General features: G+C 35.8%; 1 protein-coding gene across 3 annotated transcripts in view; it reads left to right on the forward strand.

Annotated features, from left to right (window-relative positions):
* Window positions 1-2,272: 2,272 nt before the first annotated feature.
* Window positions 2,273-20,792, forward strand: part of LOC143233257 (breast cancer anti-estrogen resistance protein 1-like) — a 53,193-nt gene continuing 34,673 nt past the window's right edge. For all 3 annotated transcript variants that reach the window (XM_076469263.1, XM_076469264.1, XM_076469265.1), the window contains exon 1: window positions 2,273-2,696. Coding sequence is in view for 2 of the 3 variants with exons in the window: in XM_076469264.1 (XP_076325379.1) it covers window positions 2,661-2,696 (36 nt within the window). In the remaining variant the exon portion in view is untranslated. The remainder of the gene's footprint in view (window positions 2,697-20,792) is intronic.

A 20,792-nucleotide genomic window follows, 5' to 3' on the forward strand; every position in this document is an offset into this window, starting at 1 on the left:
TCAATCTAAGTTGATATTTATTGACTAATTGTTTACTTAACTCTCAGTAAATTTATTCTGTATTTTCAAAACTAAATCTGAGTAAGCTTAAATACACGTTGCGTATATCACTGAAATGTTTTAAGTGACTTAATAATCCTGTTATTCAACTGCAACTTACTATAAAAGTTTCATGTGATATATATTATTTAGTTGCAACGTATAGTAAATAACTCGAATCGTGTGTTAATTTAGGAATTCAGTTGATATCACTTGTAAACACTTGAATGTCACAATCAAATGTCATTTTCATATCTCCGATAGCTCTGTGGTAAGTCTTTCGATAATTGCAGTAGGTACAGTATAGATAGCTTATTATAAAATTTTGTATACGAGGTCTGTTAAAAAAATACGCGGACTGACGTCATAAAACAAAATGTACTTTATTTAGAAGTTACAGGTCTGGGATTCCTTCAAAGTACTCTCCTCCCCAACGCACACACTTATCCCAACGGTGTTTCCACTTGTTGAAACAGTCCTGATACGCTTCTTTTGTAATGTCCTCCGGCTCCTTCGTCGCATTTGTTTTAATCTCGGGAATCGTCTCAAACCTTCTTCCTTTCAAGGGTCTTTTGAGTTTGGGGAACAAGAAAAGTCGCAAGGAGCAAGGTCAGGTGAGTAGGGGGGGGTGGGGAAGAACAGTAATCGAGTGTTTGGCCAAAAACTCACGAGTTCTGAGGGCTGAATTTCGCAGCAACGCGGTGCATCTTCAATTTTTCGGTCAAAATCTCGTAACAAGATCCAACTGATATCCCACACTCTTCAGCAAGCTCCCTGACAGTCAGACGTCGATTTGTCCGCACCAGGGTGTTGATTTTGTCGACGTGTATGTCGTCAGTTGACGTGGAAGGACGTCCAGGACGCTCATCATCTTCAATGGACTGTCGACCATCCTTAAAACGATCATGCCACTTGAAACATGCCGTACGATTCATAGCAACATCACTGTAAGCCGTGTTAAGCATAGCAAAAGTTTCAGGCGCAGATTTTCCAAGTTTAACACAAAATTTCACAGCAAGTCGTTGCTCCTTCAGGTCATTCATTTTGAAATCCGCCAAACGAAAAAATCGCACTTCTTTTAAAACCGCGTAGCTAATACACAAATGAAGATATCTGCAATCGGGAAATGGCGTCGTAATCAGCTGATCTGTGCAAACCTAGCGACACCAAGCGGATTCCCCTGGAACCAACTGGAGCCGCGCAATTCAAACAGTCCGCGTATTTTTTGAACAGCCCTCGTATAACAAAAAACAAATCAGTTCATAATAACTATGCTTCATAATTTATGTTCTATCACTATATCGTAATAAAAACTAACCCACTAGTGAGTGAACTTAATACTACAAAACGCATTATGTTGTAATCTAGTATCGTGTTACTCGTAACAGTTGTAATTATTCACGATTCGACTTCACGCCCGCAACAATACGTCGTTGTATTTCGCAAAGTTAAACCAGTATGACGACATCAAGCGATAAATTGCAAAAAAAAAAAAAGATTATATGCCATTATTTTGTCATATTGAATCGGTGTGGTATCATAATGCGAAACGTCGAAAGAAAATTACATATGATTTCTCGAGCCCGAGACCCATTGGCTGTCGATAATCAACTAGAAACTTATATTTCATTTTCATATTGACAATTATATAGATACTTTCCTGATGATAGCGGTTTTGCAATGGGTGGCCATTTTCCTGTGTTTTTCAGATAGTTCAAGTAAAGATAGTTCAATCTGTAGCTTTATATTTAACAATAAGCAACAAATTAGTAAACAGAGATCGTCATCCTAAATATCCAAACACGGCCTCTCATGAATGGACGCTGGTTAGTTTATCATCAGTTAAATGGGGCCTGCTATTTATATGACCTCCACCACAGGTATCGTTATAAGCTGTCAAGCTTACAAAAAGCAATACAGCGATAGTTCCAGCGTCTATTATTCAAAGTACTTTTGTATAGTTCAGTTATTAACTTATAAATTATAGAATTGGGACCGTTCTTCTGAAAAAAATGTCCTCACACTTGTGTATGTCGACGTCATGACATATTACCCAGTTTTATTCATTTGGTTGTTAAGGTAGGTAGAGCACTCTAGAATATCGCCTACGACAATTTTGATCCTTGATCTAATCGCACGTCTATTTGATGTGTTTTTATAACTCGTTTCCACGCGTACATGTAGCAGTACAATTTATTTATCAATTGCGTGAACGTGATAAAAGAGAATAAACGGCTGGTCAAAGTGTAGAACTGGTTTCACTTTGTTACGTCAATATTAACAGTTTGTATGAGTATCAGTTCTTCTACAAACTTCACTCTAAATACAATTTTGTTTATGTGTGTTAAGCACATAAAAGGCTATTGTCTAAGCCTTGGAAACCTCTGAACCGATACAATAATTAAGTACCGTAGTAACAATTTTGAACGTTTAAATATTTTAGTAAACACAACTGTAAGTGAAAGCTAAGACGGAAAATGATATAATTTGGCAAAGCTACAAAACTACCTAAACAAGGGCGGTAACAGAACCTTCAGACAGAAACAATCTATCAACCTCAACAATCCTTCTGTAATCGGAGAGTCTTCCATCTGCACGTGACTTGCAACACCTGTGACAAAATGTATACTAGTCTACCTCGAACCAAGGTTTTCAAGGTAAGACTTCTATTCGTTTTCAGCATAATTCCCTACATTACCACTTATTCTCCGATTTCATACATATATTTTTCCTGGGTATAATTATTGCCATTCTGTTTAATGAGTGAATTGTTAGATACTCTTTTTCAGCCGTAGCGATCGTATTTGCACTGCACTGATGTTAACTCTTTGCACATTTAATTTTCAGTATTTTTCTTAGAAAACGCTAAAAGAAAAACTCATTGAAACTTAACTGACAGATGTTAAGCTTACATATGTGAATATACTACAACTTTGGTGTCTGTTCAGGGACTCGTTGTTAGTCATACTTGTTACAAGTGAAGGAAATTCAGACCTACGGTGTGTTAGTTTAGCTTTTTATTTACTGAAAACGCTTTAAATGTATATCTGAAAAAGCGATAATAGAACCCATATATATATTGTGTCATTTAAACTGAGTTGTATAACGAGACAGAACCAGACAGATTGAAAGCTGTCCTTTTTAATTCCCCTTGTGTGAAGTATTTTCCCACAGGTCAGCAAAGTTTGGAATGGAATGGGTGGGAAGCATAATTTAATATAAAGTACACGTCCAGCCATATCGCTCAAAATGAAAAATTTTGAGGGAATGCCAAACAGTTTTATAGAAGCACGCGTGTGGTATCCACTAACGGATTCAGGGGAGGAAAGAGAGTGTGTCTGAAAAAAAGCTTTTTATATCAGTTTCTATTCACCACTTGCAAGTATAAAACGAAATATATCAAGATACCCATCAGGTCTCTTGCTGTTACAACTGGAATAAAGAAGAAGCTGTGAAGATACCCATCAGACCTCTTGTTGTCACAATTTAATGGGCTAAAGAAGAAGCTGTGAAGATACCCATCAGACCTCTTGTTGTCACAATTTAATGGGCTAAAGAAGAAGCTGTAAAGATACCCATCAGACCTCTCGTTGTTACAATTTAATGGGCTAAAGAAGAAGCTGTAAAGATACCCATCAGACCTCTTGTTATCACAATTTAATGGGCTAAGGAAGAAGCTGTAAAGATACCCATCAGACCTCTCGTTGTTACAATTTAATGGGCTAAAGAAGAAGCTGTAAAGATACCAATCAGACCTCCTGTTGTTACAATTTAATGGGCTAAAGAAGAAGCTGTAAAGATACCCATCAGACCTCTTGTTGTCACAATTGGAATAAAAAAGAAGCTGTAAAGATACACATCAGCCCTCTTGTTGTTACAACTGGGATAAAATAGAGCTAGTAAAGATAACCATCAGACCTCTTGTTGTTACAATTTAATGGGATAAAGAAGAAGCTGTAAAGATACAAATCAGACCTCTTGTTGTCACAATTTAATGGGGTAAAGAAGAAGCTGTAAAGATACCCATCAGACCTCTTGTTGTCACAATTTAATGGGCCAAAGAAAAAGCTGTAAAGATACCCATCAGACCTCTTGTTGTCACAATTGGAATAAAAAAGAAGCTGTAAAGATACACATCAGCCCTCTTGTTGTTACAACTGGGATAAAATAGAGCTAGTAAAGATAACCATCAGACCTCTTGTTGTTACAATTTAATGGGATAAAGAAGAAGCTGTAAAGATACACATCAGCCCTCTTGTTGTTACAACTGGGATAAAATAGAGCTAGTAAAGATAACCATCAGACCTCTTGTTGTTACAATTTAATGGGATAAAGAAGAAGCTGTAAAGATACAAATCAGACCTCTTGTTGTCACAATTTAATGGGGTAAAGAAGAAGCTGTAAAGATACCCATCAGACCTCTTGTTGTCACAATTGGAATAAAAAAGAAGCTGTAAAGATACACATCAGCCCTCTTGTTGTTACAACTGGGATAAAATAGAGCTAGTAAAGATAACCATCAGACCTCTTGTTGTTACAATTTAATGGGATAAAGAAGAAGCTGTAAAGATACAAATCAGACCTCTTGTTGTCACAATTTAATGGGGTAAAGAAGAAGCTGTAAAGATACAAATCAAACCTCTTGTTACCACAATTTAATGGGGTAAAGAAGAAGCTGTACAGATACACATCAGACCTCTTGTTGTCACAATTGGAATAAAGAAGAAGCTGTAAAGATACAAATCAAACCTCTTGTTACCACAATTTAATGGGGTAAAGAAGAAGCTGTACAGATACACATCAGATCTCTTGTTGTAACAATTGAATGGGATAAAGAAAAAGCTGAAAAGATATTCATCAGTCCTGTTATTCTTACAATTAGGATAAAGAAGAAGCTGTAATGATACCCATCAGACTTCTTGTTACCACAATTTAATGAAATAAAGAAGAAGCTGTAAAGATACACATCAGATATGTTGTTGTTACAAGTGAGACAAAGAAGAAGCTGTAAAGATACACATCATAATACATTATTACAGTAATATCGTATAAAGAGGAAAATATGAAGTACAATATGAAAGTTCTTACTGTTCATACACTTTATATGTTACAGGTAGGCTTAGTGGATAAGACACTAAACTTGCAAGTTATGTTTCGTGGGTTCGAATCACATCACTGAACATGCTCACCATTTCAGTTGCAATGGAGTTATAATATGATGATCAATCCCACTCTTTGTTGGTAAAAAAATTAGACCAAAATATGGCAATCTGCGGTGTTGACTAAGTGCCTTCTCTGTGATCTATCCCTGATAAATTACGGACAGTTAGCACAGATAGCCCTTGTGTTGCCTTGCGTGAAATTCCAAACAAATCAAACTTATGATGTTAAAGAGATGTGAAGTTGATCATTAAACTTGTTGCTTTTAAATTTTTTCACGGTGTGATGTTTACCATCAGCTGTTATTCTTTTGTGAAGTAAAGAAGACGTGAAGGTAGCATATGTTGCTGTTACAATCTTATGGGTGTTTAGTCTTTGGCAAATGAATATATGAGGGTTGTTTCTTTATTAATGGTTATTTCCTTTCAAATCTTGTTGCAATACCTAAGACATTTGTGGTGCTACAGTGAAATAGTTGAAGTGATAACTACTTCAGCCGAACAAGCTTCATTAAATCTAAACTTGAAGCCATGGGTGCAAGCCTATTGCAGTAATTAACCAATTAATTAAAGGTTTTCCAAACACCCTCCTTCTCTAGCATTTATGTAATGGTCATATATATATATATAACTGATACAATTGCACAGGGGCATCTCAACACTTATTATAAGAGACTTGAATGAGCAGAACATTTCTAAGCCTTATGCTGTCATTTTAATGAAACTTTAATAAAGATATTTTTATTTTTAATATAATTTTGAGGGGTATCTTCAGAACAAACTAAACTCAGAACCACAATACAATATCTTTGGAGGTGAGACAATACAAGAATGGATGTCATGCAGATTCAACTGTAATAACGTTAATATGCTTCAAGCACTCAACAGTAGACAAACTTTTCTTATGTGGAATTTGAAACATTAGGAATTAATAAGTAGTCTTTTGTGTGTTAGTAGATTAGTCAGACTTACGGTTATTATATTATCAAGTGTTTATATATTTGCCGTTGTGAATACTAATGTAGAATATATATTATAACCGTAAATTTTCAAGCCATAAAAACCATATCCGAATCTTTCTAGTTTTGTACCAAAACACGTATGTTTTTTTGGTTATTTTTATTATTTCTACAATAATAGTGTAAGTATGTTTCAACCTCAGGGTCCGTGTTGTCTGAAAACACCCACTACCTCCCAGACACGAAATCATTTTGAAACGACTTTAAACTTTATACATGAAAAATAACAAACAGAGAGTTCACTAAATTGTGTTAAAACACGTAAAACAGTAAGTCACATGAAAAACTACAGTTGATGTAATGTAAAATGTATCGAAACTACATTTTGACAGTATTTGGTATAGTAGAGGTAGTGTGAAAATAGAGCTTCTGAGAACGGTATGAAACATTCTTTTCCATTACGAATTATTTAAACACTCAAGTCATAAAGATGTATTTACATTGGTGATTCAGAATATCCTAGACCGTGGTATACCTGGTAATGAATGTCATTGAAAAACAAAGGAATATGGATCAATTTAGGGACCCAAGACTATCCACAAAGAGAAGTGCTACAAGTTCTTTCTAAACCGAATTAAGCAAAATGTGTTGTCTTAAAACGTGTGATAATCTACGAACACAAAGGTCAATGGCAAAAAACCAATCTCGTGTCCCAGACAAAAGTTTTCAACATAATCAAGAAGTATCTTTTCTTAGAAAAAGCAATACAAGCCACTTGTAAACAAGTTGATTCCACAACCTCTACAGAAAATGTTTGCTTTTGAATTTTGCACAAAGTTACACGAGAGCTATCTTTGCTAGCCGTCCCTAATCTAGCAACGTAACACCAGAGTGAGAGCAGTTAATCAGTACCACCCACAGCCAACTCTTGGGCTACTCTTTTACCAATGAATGGTGGAATTGACCGTCACATTATAACGCCCCAACGGCTGGGAGGGCGAGCATGTTTGGTGTAACGGGGATTCAAACCCGCGACCCTAAGATAATGATAGTCGCGTGCCTTAACCACCTGGCCAAGGCAGGTCACGAAAAAATGAGAATCAATTGTATAAAACTATGAATAATGGAAAATGTGCTAGTATTTGATAACACTTCATGAAGCGTATGTGCATCTTATAACTGTAAAAATCTTGCGATTTAGTAACAGTCGACTGGTTAAAAAAAATCAAAAGTAGTACACAGCATGCCACGAAATGTTTTGAAAAAATTCACGATTCTCTCTGAATACTTCATGTTATGGACCCTTAAATAATCATAAATTAGGAACAGCTAGCACAGATAGACCTCGTGCAGCTCTGTGCGAAATTTAAAAAAAAAAACAAATTCTATTACACCTTATTGTGGCTACAATAAATAAGGAAATAAATAAATCCGATGACATTATTAGAAAACATTCCCATAACACAAATTACCACATTGTGTTTCTTCCCGTAAAAATGTTTTCCTGCTTCTGAATTTTTAATTAGTGATTATTAATCTTCACGTCTGAACTACTTAATAAAAATAAACAGAATCATCCAGAGCCAGCCCTCTAGAGAGTAAAATACATAAGATACCGGCCTATCACCGTAAAGTAACTGGTATAAATATATGACTTACTTTTAACTAACTAGATAATCTGGCACATATACATTTATACATAAATAATCTGGCTTTTCCTCTATTACTTACAAACTAATTTACGAATTAGCTGTTGCATTTGCTTTCATGAATCAATAAATCATCTGTAGAACAAATGATATTAAATAGAAAGGTAATTAATACCCGAAACTCGTAAATATTACCTACAGTAGTGTAGTAGTAACGAAGCTCAGCGTTGGAAAATGGCTCGTCCCTTGAAACGCGCCGATAAGGAAACAAAGACCCTACAATTAGCATCTTGTTTAATTGTTTTCAATTTAGCGCAAAGCTAAACGAAAGCTATCTGCGCTAGCCGTCCCTAATTTAGCAATGTAAGACTACAGGGAAAGCATCTAGTCATCACCACCCACCGCCAACTCTTGGGCTACTCTTTCACCAACGTATAATGGGACTGACTGTCACATTATAACCCCCTCATGGGTGAAAAGGCGACCATGTTTGGTGTGACGGAAATCCGAACCCGCAACCCTCAAATTACGAGTCGAGCGCCGTAACCACCTAGCCATGCCGGGCCTAAGGTGTCTGCTAACGTGAGCTTTACGTCACTAACTAGTGCACATGATCAGATATTTTACACTTTAATTTTGTGATTCTAAGTTAATATAGAAATCAACAAATGTTGTGTGTATGTTTTCTTATAGCAAAGCCACATGGAGCTATCTGCTGTTTCAACCGAGGGAAATTGAACACCTGATTTTAGTGTTGTAAATCCATAGAGGGTATAAATGTTTTATTACTGGATCTAAATTGAGTGGGTTAGTTTCATCCACCCTCTCTATTGCCAACACTGCTGCAATAGCATTTAAGCACCAATAACATCATTGATAAAAATTCAGTTTTATCGCATGAAACTGGGGTAGATATGGTAGATATACTTTTGACATGTAGTCATCATTTATTAATAATAATATCATAAAACTAAATCATAATAACAATAATAGTAATAATAATAATATCATTTATTTTTATTTAGTTTTACTCTGTTAACAGAAATAGTTCGTTACACGAATGATGATGTATAGGATTTTTTTTTTCCGAACTTTAAAGTAGGAGGTTCTCCAACTTTATTTCAATCCCCTTGAAAATATTTCAGGCTTGTGATGACTCCTACACGTGCACATATAAAATGATAGCAAATTAGTTTACATGGTCTAAACTATTCGCTATTGCAATATTTTTAGGATCTCGCGACCCCCGACAATACGCTTGTGACACCCTTTTCGGCCGGGCCCTCCGTTAGAATCGTCATTCCAAAGGACAGAGATTATACAACTGCTAAGTTGAGTTGCGGTGTATATTACACGTCAAACAACACTGGTATCACAGATTAAAAGTTCGAGTTATGCTTTGTTCCTCCCGTATTTAAACACCGAGGATTATTTTACTGTCAACAAACATGTCTGTTTACATGGCATCTAACGAATTGCACTGACGCTCAATCTATCCAGTCTCCTGGAGTGTCAACTACACTGACTTGTGAACCTCACATATACTCAACCTGAAAACAATAATAATAAAATCTATATTAGCATACAATACGAAAATTATTACTCTATAATATGGTGTTTAAAGGGCACACAAGTTCAGAAGTGTTTACACTTTGTGGGAAGAAAAATCATTATTTTTTATGAGTGAAATTTATTTTTGTTTACTAGTAAATGTAGCCTATAAATTTTTACTACTACACGTTATACTGTTGAAGGTTGTTTTTAGCCTAAAAATGTTTTCTGGTTTAGCTGCGAAAGTGTTTAACGTAACGTTATGAATGCATAGCCAAAGATATGGAATTTTCTTCAGTCTGAGAAACGGTCTTGACCACATGAAACATGCGTCAGTTATTAGTGAGTTTGTCAGTTAACGAGTAATCAGTGCATGATTCAGTAAGGTTGTCTGTTGGTGCTGGTTTGTTAGGCCCAGCATGGACAGGTGGGTTAAGGCGTTCGGCTCGTAATCTGAGGGTCGCGGGTTCGAATCCCTGTCGCACCAAACATGCGGGGGCGTTATAATATGACGAGCACTCCCATTATTCGTTGGTAAAATAGTATCCCAAGCGGGCGGTGGGCGGTGATAACGAGCTGCCTTCCCTCTAGTTTTACACTGCTAAATTAGGGTCTGCTAAGGCAGATAGTCCCCGTGTAGCTTTGCGCGAGATTCAAAAAACAAAGAAAACTCTTACTGCCAGTTTGTTAGTGCATTTCCCAAGTTTCTCATGTCCAGGATCTCAGAAGAAAAAAAAATGTTTTTTTTTTTTAATACTAACTCTGTTGGTATTAAAATTTTGAAAATAAAAGTAGTTTCCAAATTCCAAATATTCTTTAATTATATATTACATATATACTGGCTATTGAAAGTTTATAAGGGTAACTCTACTTGGGTCTGATAGTGCCGTATATAATTTGAAGCCTAATTTTGTAACCAAGTGTTCGTTAAGTTTTAATATAACTCACTTTTCACCAAACTAGAACCGCTGGGTATTTACAAAAAATATACTCTCTCTGTTTCCTAGTTCCGTATTTAGATGGGTAAGAAATATTTGTCGAATTTATGAAGAAAAAACAATCACGTCAGGTTTGATTTTTGAAAATAAAATAAAAACTGTTATAAATCAGGGTTTCCTTATGAACGATGTGTTTTGGTTTCGGTTTGTTTTCCTTCACTGGCAAGGGTAAATAGGCCCTTACAGAGAATATTTAGATTATTTTAAACACGTATAAGTACCTATTCGGCCCGGCATAGCCAAGTGCGTTAAGGCGTTCGACTCGTAATCCGAGGGTCGCGGGTTCGAATCCCGATCGCACCTAACATGCTCGCCTTTTAAGGCGTTATAATGTTACGGTCAATCCCACTATTCGTTGGTAAAAGAGTAGCCCAAGAGTTGGCGGTGGGTGGTGATGACTAGTTGCCTTCCCCCTAGTCTTACACTGCTAAATTAGAGACGGCGGGCGCAGATAGCCCTCGAGTAGCTTTGCGCGAAATTCCAAAAAACAAACAAACAAGTACCTATTCTGGCGAAAAGGATAATCCTAGCTCTATTCCCTCTATCCTTCATCATCCTTATTCAAATATTAAACTTTCAAACGTGAATATGTATTAAATGTGAAATTGAATTAGCTTTAATGTAAATTTAATATATCTTATGAATATCAATTATGATAATATATTCACATTCTGGCATTGTTGTATGAAATATACTACAAATAAAATGCAATACAGAACTTTATAATGTTTCAAAAAATCCACCTTCAGGTATCGAACAGCTTAGAGAAAAAAAGTGGAATAAAACACATTCGCTGACTTGACTGAAATCAAATTTTACACAATAAGTATTATAATATAAAGGTTACTAAGGCGTGCGACTCGTAATCCGAGGGTCGCGGGTTCGCGCCCGAGTCGCCCTAAACATGCTCGCCCTCCCAGCCGTGGGGGCGTATAATGTGACGGTCAATCCCACTATTCGTTGGTAAAAGCGTAGTCCAAGAGTTGGCGGTGGGTGGTGATGACTAGCTGCCTTCCCTCTAGTCTTACACTGCTACATTAGGGACGGCTAGCACAGATAGCCCTCGAGTAGCTTTGTGCGAAATTCCAAAACAAACAAACAAACAATACTCTTTTCACGTCGTCTATATAGATGTACTTTTTCTGTGTGTGAGGTTACGTCTATAATGTATTTATATTAGTAAATTAGTAATTAATAAACTGTAAAAAATAGGTCTTCTATTCTAGTAGTGATAAAAAATAAATACATAAAAATATGATTTCCACACTTAACCCATTTTATACCGCGTGTAAGCGCTCTACCAGTTACGCTGACTTACCTATAATGTTGTGGAAAACTAAGTATTAAAATGTTAAGCCTCACTCTTTTCATTCTAGTCTGTTGTATGGCGGATGTCATAGTTTCATTTTATAGGCTATGCCTACTGTTTGCTATGTCACACACATTTTAATTCTACATACACTTCTTTTGTGCGCGTGTGGTTAAATATATGATCAATTACTAGATGTATAGTTAATGATTTATAACTAAATAGGCCTATGATGCTATATTATAAATTACATGTTAACTGGAACTTGCCAAAAAATGTGGAAGTCAGCGTAGAATTTATTCGTGTAATTTACATGTTAACGATAAAATTACTGGGTTTTCTGTCATACGATAAATAACTGTTTGTTTTTTTAAATTTTGCGCAAAGCAACACGAGGGCTATCTGCGCTAGCCATCCCTAATTTAGCAGTGTAAGACTAGAGGGACGTCATCACCATCCACCGCCAACTCTTGGGCTATTCTTTTACCAACGAATAGTGGGATTGACCGTCACATTATAATGCCCCACAGCTGAAAGGGCGAGCATGTTTGGTGTAACGGGGATTCGAACCCGTGACCCTCGGATTACGAGTCGAGTACATCATCCAGCTGATCATGCCGAGCCCGTTGGAAAATGTCCAATGAAAGTGATTGTCGAGCATAATTATAAACACAGATATATATACTATCTCTCAGATTACGAGTCGAACGCCTTATTTAATCTAGCTGGTCATACCGGGCCAGACAAGTATATCACCGAAAAATTGTCGTTTCCTACACCTTCACGTGAGAAAAGTGTGACCTGCGCAGTTAAAGCGACAGACAAATAAGCAAGCAAATAAACAAATAGGTTTTGACTTTTATATATAGATAATTCAGAACTAATAAGCGAACAAACAACGTTTCGACCACCAATCTATTATCATCGTAAGGTTTTTCTTCCCTTTTTCACTTCAGACACTTGTTTTTAATCGAAATTTATTCAAAGTCAATTTCAAATTTGAAAAGCAAGGTCAATGTATTACTTCTTCGTTCACAAATAATTTCCGAAGTGAATTTAGATCGCAGAAAAACTATATGCAGTTTGCCTGATAACTCTATCATAAATTTTTGGCTTATTGGTTTCCAACGCTACGCCATCCCTCGGCGTATAACTTTTAAAGTATCATGTTGGATATGTAAATAGTGTTTCAGAGGTATGTTTTCCTCTTGGTGACCATTCATCCCGGTTTGGACCTCTCTGTCTCGGTGTTCTGAACATAACAAATGTCTCGGCTTTAACTCACTTTATTATTTCATTTTTGTATTATTTTTCTAACTTCTTGCTTTTTTGAAAAGTTTAAGTTTTTAAAGAACCTTTTTTGGCCATTACTGTAGCAATTAGAGACGATTTTAAACCCTTGTTAACAATATAAATGACACCCTCCTAGCTTGTTGCACTGATCTCATCAGTCACATGATCAATGAGAAATGCTATATCCTTAGACTTTGTCGTTACATACATCGACTATTAGGCCTACAATGAGCCGACATATTCCGGTTTGAACACCTGACATTTATTGTCACCTTGATTTTTCTCATCATCCAGCTGATCTGGTAAGGTCTGATAGTTAACAGAACGCCTTTTGGGTAGTGACTTGAGATGGTGAATGAAGGTATGAAAGGTTGTCTTTAAATGACTCTGGTTTAATATATAAAGTATACAAATTACAAAGAAAATAAAGAAATATATGTAGTTTACGTGATTTTTATCACAAAGTTTAGGCCTATCTATTAGTTTGTAATGATACTAACTCTTGTAATGATACTCTTTTACCAAAGAATATTGGGATTGACCGTCACATAATAACGCACCCACGGCTGAAAGGGCGAGCATGTTTGGTGCGACGGGGATTCGAACCCGCGACATTCAGATGACGAGTCGAAAGCCTTAACCCACCTGGCCATGATGGGCCCGCTGGGACAGCAGTAAGTCTTCGAATTTACAATGCTAAAATCAGGCGTTCGATTCCCCTCGGTGGACACAGCAGATAGTCCAATGCGGTTTTGCAATAAGAAAAAACACGCAAACACACAAAACGCAACGCAAAATGTTAAATTACACTTTTCGAATTGAATTAATCTAGTCAAATTTGACCACATTGTTATAGCACACCCATGACCCTAAAGTGCGAAGCGCGTTTTTAGAGCAAGGGGTTTGTGAACAGTAAATCTTTTGATTTACAGTCCAAGCTCGCTGACCACTAGGCTTCGCACGGATCAACTTGTAAAACTGCTAAAACGAAAATGGTTTAACTAAAATATAGGAATGACCTCAACTAATAGTCAAAAGCCTCACAAATTTCTAATATATAGCAATATTAAGGTCTATAATCTGATGGCGAGAAATATTTTATCCTAAAATTAAAATACATTATACTTTATTTGAATATAAACCGTTTTTAATTATCAACTAACTATCTATAATCACAACAACTTTTGTTCTTGTGGAAAACATTTCTTCCTAATTATTGCGATGTGTTAAACCAATTTCTCAGCACAAAATGAATCACAATCGATTTATCGGCCAGTTTTCTTTAATCAAATAGGTTTCAACTTCGTTTGTAATCTGGTTTGTTTTGAATTTCGCGCAAAGCTACACGAGGGCTTTCTACACTAGCCGTCCCTAATTTAGCAATGAAGGACTAAAGGGAAGGCAGCTAGTCATCATCACCCATCGTCAACTCTTGGACTACGCTTTTACTAACGAATAGTGAAAGTGACCGTAACATTATAACGCATTCACGGCTGAAAGAACGAACATGTTTCGTGTGACGGTGATTCGAACCACCTGGACATGCCGGACCAGGTTTCAACTTATAGCTGCATTTTATCTCTGTTTTTATGGTTAGAAAAGTTTTGTTTAACCATATGACATTATTTTCAAGCAGTTTAATAAAAAAGTAAGGAATATTCTTTCCACCAGCCCCATCTCGTTTCACCCTTAAGATACCAGATTGATTTCTTTATAGCATATATATCAGGATTGGAGTCTAAAGAACTCCATGTTGAATAATTGTGTTCAGTTAATTATTTGGTATGCATATGGTATTAAGAAACTTTGATATCTGCCTGAAAGGAATAAAGTCTATGTGAAATACAAAAACCCGATATATTGTTCAGAATGTTGAGATGAAGTTGAGCAACAGGTGAAATTAGCGATTAAGTATAATACATCTTTATTCACAAACAACGTAAACTTTAAACCTTTTAATCTATTGTAAAATAAACGGGTGTACCTATAAACATCAACAATAGTTTAAAAGTACAATTTCAAATGCAAAGATAATAATCACTTAGTTTTTGGCTTTCATTGTGAACTTTAAATCTCCTACAAAAATATAAGTTGTTAGGGCTAAGGCCTGGCATGGACAAGTGGCACTCGACTCTTAATATGAGGGTCACGGGTTCGAATCCCCGTCCCACCAAACATGCTCGCCCTTTCAGGCGTTATAATGTGACGGTCAATCCCACTATTCGTTGGTAAAAGAGTACCCCAACAGTTGGTGGTGGGTGGTGATGGCTGTCTTCCTTTTAGTCTTACACTGCTAAATTAGGGACAGTTAGCGCAGATAGCCCTCGTGTAGCTTTCCGCAAAATTCAAAAAACAGGAAAAAAACTGTAAGGGCGAAAGACTAGGATTTTGGGTCCTAGTAAACCGATTAGCATATAACTGACTTCTAGTAGTGTTTCAAAAAATATAAATCGAATAGTTAGCCAAAATATATAGCCAATTTACTAGTGTAAGAACTACACAAAAATCACACTTTTACTCATTTATTTATTTGACTTCCGTTGTATGTTATTCTTAGTGCGTAAACTACTTCACCTTTCCGAAGTGAGTCTGATTATATACCACTTTGAACTCATAAACCGCATAACAAAGTCAGGAGCAGATTGTTTGTAGTTAAGCACAAAGCTATACAAAGGACTAGCTGTGCTCTGCACAATACGGGTATCGAAGCCTGGTTTCTGGCAGTATAAGCCCTCAGACATACCACTGTGCCACTACGAGGCATCAGTAACAGGAACCTGCATTTCCAACCAATAACTGTCTTATTTACATCAAGATAACCCGAGACAATTGGAGATAAAAAGAGGTCAAACAGGATACAGGTTTATAGGCCACTTTTTCTGAACTAAGGAACGAAGACTAAAATACATTTTAGAGAGCATTAGAACAATTAACGATTTTACAACACATGTGTGTGTATATATATATATTATTATTCATTGATGTTCTTTGAAACATAATATACTAACGTTGTGTGGAACTTTTCTTTTTTTCAGCGGTATTTCTGAAGGGTTATGATTCACACCTCTTTACCACAAAAATACGTTCTGCACTTTCTGGTCATGGGAGCGATATAACAGTGATACATAAATCCCACTATTCGGTACATATACCAGTATCTAACGATTTGATGATGGGTGATGTTGACTTTCCCTCTAATCTTCCCCCCACCCAGTGGCACAGCGGCATGTCTGCGGAGTCACACCGCTAGAAATCGGGTTTAGATACCTGTGGTGGGCAAAGTACAGACAGCCCATTGTATAACTTTAAGTTTAATTCCAAACAAACAAACCATCTTATCTATCAGTTCAGAATTGGGAACGGTTATAACAAGATAATCCCTTGTGTGGCTTTGTGGGAAATTCTGCAACAGATAACCCACTCAGGGTTAATAATGACTATATCTTTGATCCACATACCTCCTGTTGTGTTAGATGTATATTTTACGTATTACTGTTTGCTCCACATACCCACTCTTGTATTAGATGTATATTTTATGTTGTTTGTTCCACATACTTCTCTGTTCTATTATGGGAATTTTGTATAGTACTGTTTGTTCCAGATACCCCATATTCTATTAGATGTATATTTTATATTGTTTATTCCACATACTTCTCTGTTCTATTATGGGAATTTTGTATAGTACTGTTTGTTCCAGATACCCCATATTCTATTAGATGTATATTTTATATTGTTTATTCCACATACTTCTCTGTTCTATTATGGGAATTTTGTATAGTACTGTTTGTTCCAGATACCCCATATTCTATTAGATGTATATTTTATATTGTTTGTTCCACATACTCCTCTGTTCTATTATGGGAATTTTGTGTAGTACTGTTTGTTCCAGACACCCCTGTTGTATTAGATGCACATTTTATATTGTTTGTTCCACATACTTCTCTGTTCTATTATGGGAATTTTGTATAGTACTGTTTCTTCCAAATACCCCTGTTGTATTAGATGTATATTTTATATTGTTTGTTCCACATACTTCTCTGTTCTATTATGGGAATTTTGTATAGTACTGTTTGTTCCAAATACCCCTGTTGTATTAGATGTATATTTTATATTGTTTGTTCCACATACTTCTCTGTTCTATTATGGGAATTTTGTATAGTACTGTTTGTTCCAGATATCCCTGTTGTATTAGATGCACATTTTATATTGTTTGTTCCACATACTTCTCTGTTCTATTATGGGAATTTTGTATAGTACTGTTTGTTCCAGATACCCCTGTTGTATTAGATGCACATTTTATATTGTTTGTTCCACATACTTCTCTGTTCTATTATGGGAATTTTGTATATTACTGTTTGTTCCAGATACCCCTGTTGTATTAGATGTATATTTTATGTTGTTTGTTCCACATACCTTCCCATTGTATTAGATATATATTTTGTGCAATATTGCTTGTTTCACATACCCCTTGTTATATTAGATGTGTACTTTGTATAGTATTATTTGTTCCAGGTAACATCAAATGATTAACTGTAATTACCTAACCTCAGACGAATGGGAATACTAAATTTCAATACATCTAAGGCTTTTCAAATAATATTTTAAGTAAATTTTATTTAAATAAAGGTATTCTTAGAAACTCAGAAAGTTGTGTTCTATAAACCAGTATACAATGAAAATTATTAACGAGTGTTAAAATCTGTACCATGTATCCAAGAACAGGCTTTACAAAAAGACAGTTGTTTATACCGACATGTACTGAATAACAGATTTCAAAAGATCAATAAACTCAAGATGTTTCGAATGGTTGATTAGTGTTCGTTAAGAATCAAAAGAGGCTGTACTTAACAAGGTGTTGTTATGTTTTTTTGTTGTTATTCAACCTAACAATGTTGTTTCGCTGTCTTTTCTGAACTACATATATGTTGTTATTGTTGTTTTACTTGTTGTGCAGCTACAAAATGAATTACTCCGTTCGTCGCGATAAATCGAACTCCGCAGATAGCCCTCGTGTAGCATTGCGCGAAATTCAAAAACAAACAACATTCCATAAACTTACCACTGTGGACTTACACCAAGCATTGAACTGACATACATTTAATGTTAGCACACTTCAAGCCTGTTTAATCAGTGACAATTATTTACTTTACGTCCAGTTGAGGGGAACTAAGAAAAACTTTCCAAATAGTTTAATAAATCTTTCTTAATGGGATTGCTTTACAACCAACAAAAACATATAAGAAAAATATAATTCATTTACAAATTTGTAAATGTATAACTATATATATAATTTATTTAAAATTTGTAAACGCATATATACATATAAATGCATTATATGCAACAATTTGTTTGTTGTTGTTTTTGTCATTACGACAGTATATAAAAATCGTTCAAATATAGTGCAATATTAAAAAGTCCATAGAAAATTAATTAAAACTGATATAGAAGGATATAGTTCATGATATCACAGCATAAAACCATAAGGTAACCTGTACAAATTATATAAAATATCACAATTATCTGTAGGATCTACAGTGTCTGTTAATTTCGTTAATTTTGTGCAAAACCTCTCAGAGGATATGTGCGCTAGCCGTTCCTAACTTAGCAGTGACAAGTTAGATAAAAAGCAGCTCGTCAACACCATCCGCCACGGATTCTTGGGCTACTCTTTACCAGTGAAAGTGGGATTGACTGAACATTATAACGTCCACACAGCTGAAAGGACGAGCATGTTCAATGACGGGATTAGAGCCCACGATATGCAGCTGGTGAATCAAGCGCCTTAATCAGTCAGTGATGTAAATAACGTAATATCATTATTACCAGTAAGTTTAAAACATGAAGGTATATAGTCATGTGTGCTTCGTATGTCGCACTCCAATATAGAGTGATGCGCTCTACCAGTAATATTCACTTTTCTACAAGTAGGTGCACGTTCTCTTCACCAGAAAGACATAAAAGTTCATAGATAACAAATGAGTTCTTATCTTTACGTCATGAATTGTCCCCCAATTGGGTTCGCTCTACTGGATAGAAACGACTCCACCATCTTTAAATTACTCTATTTTCTAACTTTTTAACTATACGTTTTATATTACATTCGACGCTTCAGTGACCCCGTAGTTTTTAATCTACCCTTCAATGTACCTGTAAACCTGACGTCAAATCCTTAAAACATTTTAGGCCTAACTGAACGTCATCATTACGACCTGGAACTTCCTTTAGATAGCATCTAAATTACATGTTTAAACATACTGCTTACAAAAGAAAATTATTTGAGAAAACTATTGATACGGCTTATTTCATCATGAAATTCCCCTAGCGTGTAGTTTCGTGTCAAAACAGTCAATTCATCGCGCAAATTAGGATAAATTTCTAGAATCCTGTAAATTATCTTAGAAACACTACTAAATGTGCATAAATTTCTGAAAATAACGTTTATGATATATGTTTACTTCAAAAATACGGTATTAATTACGAACAATAATATTCAAAAATGGCGAAGTGCACTATTGTTCATCATCTTTAGTATATTTTACGAAAGATTGTAAAAGAGTCCTCGACCAGCATGGCCAAGTGGGTTAAGGCGTTCGACTCGTAATCTGAGGGTCGCGGGTTCGAATCCCCGTCGCACCAAACATGTTCGGCCTTTCAGCCGTGGGGGTGTTATAATGTTACAGTCAATCCCACTATTCGTAGGTAAAAGAGTAGCCCAAGAGTCGGCGGTGGGTGGTGATGACTAGCTGCCTTCCCTCTAGTCTTATACTACTAAGTTAGGGACGGCTAGCACAGGTAGCTCTTGAGTAGCTTTGCGCGAAATTCAAAAACAAACAAACCAAATAGTCATTAACATACCTCCGAAGCTAAGATACAGCAACAGCGGTCTTCTTAAACGTGTAAAGTTAAACCTCTTTATTACTTGAAACTAATATTTTAAAAGTGTTCCATATTACTGTTAACAATATATTTTAAACTTTGTTTTATTTGCTGTTATTGAATTGTTTATAGTAACTTAGAAACTGACTTTCCCGTGAAATGTAAATTAGTGCTCTAATTACTTTCTAGAAATTGGTTGAAATTATAAAGCATACTATTTGTCTCTATGTTTCCTATGTGTCATGGACGTTTTCTATATCCGCGAGGTATACTTATGGGATGTTCTCCCATGGAGAGTCGGTGAAGGGGAGGAACTGCAACTATGATTAGAGAAGCGTATAAATTATATCCAAAAGTACAATTTTAAAGTAATGAAATTTTAAAAATTACCGTACAAATATTACTGCTATTTAGTAATATATTAACAATAATTAACAAAAAGAAAATTACATGTATGGTGTAAACACAAATAGATTATAGGGAGTGCGTATAGATAGGGATGGCGCGCATATAAAACGGATGTACATCACTGGTCAAAACGTGGACCGAATGTCAATAAAGAAATAAAATACGTTATGAATCTCGTCTCACTTTCTGTAATTTCAGCTTTTAATGGAGTCAGCGGTCCAAGTCCAATGGAGAAGGTGTACCGTTCGTACTGTGATTATGTGCATTGTCCATGTGTGCCTTTGCGCAGTAGTAAATACGCTGTATATTGTTTTCAAATGTTTTTGTGTAAATTAAGAGCAAAACTTTGCAAAATAAACAGAAAATATAATTTTGTTTTGCTTTTTGTCCATAAACTTCAGAAACGGTGTTATTTTTCCCACGAAGTCATAAACCTGTCAACACTTATACAACCACATACCGTCGGTTTCGCCTTTTCCTTCCTAATCGATACACTCTGTTGGCCAATTAAATCCCCAGTCTCCTGTGTCTGCAGTGCTACTTTAACTGTT

Source organism: Tachypleus tridentatus, chromosome 12, assembly GCF_004210375.1.
Source record: "Tachypleus tridentatus isolate NWPU-2018 chromosome 12, ASM421037v1, whole genome shotgun sequence".
Lineage (NCBI taxonomy): Eukaryota > Metazoa > Arthropoda > Merostomata > Xiphosura > Limulidae > Tachypleus > Tachypleus tridentatus.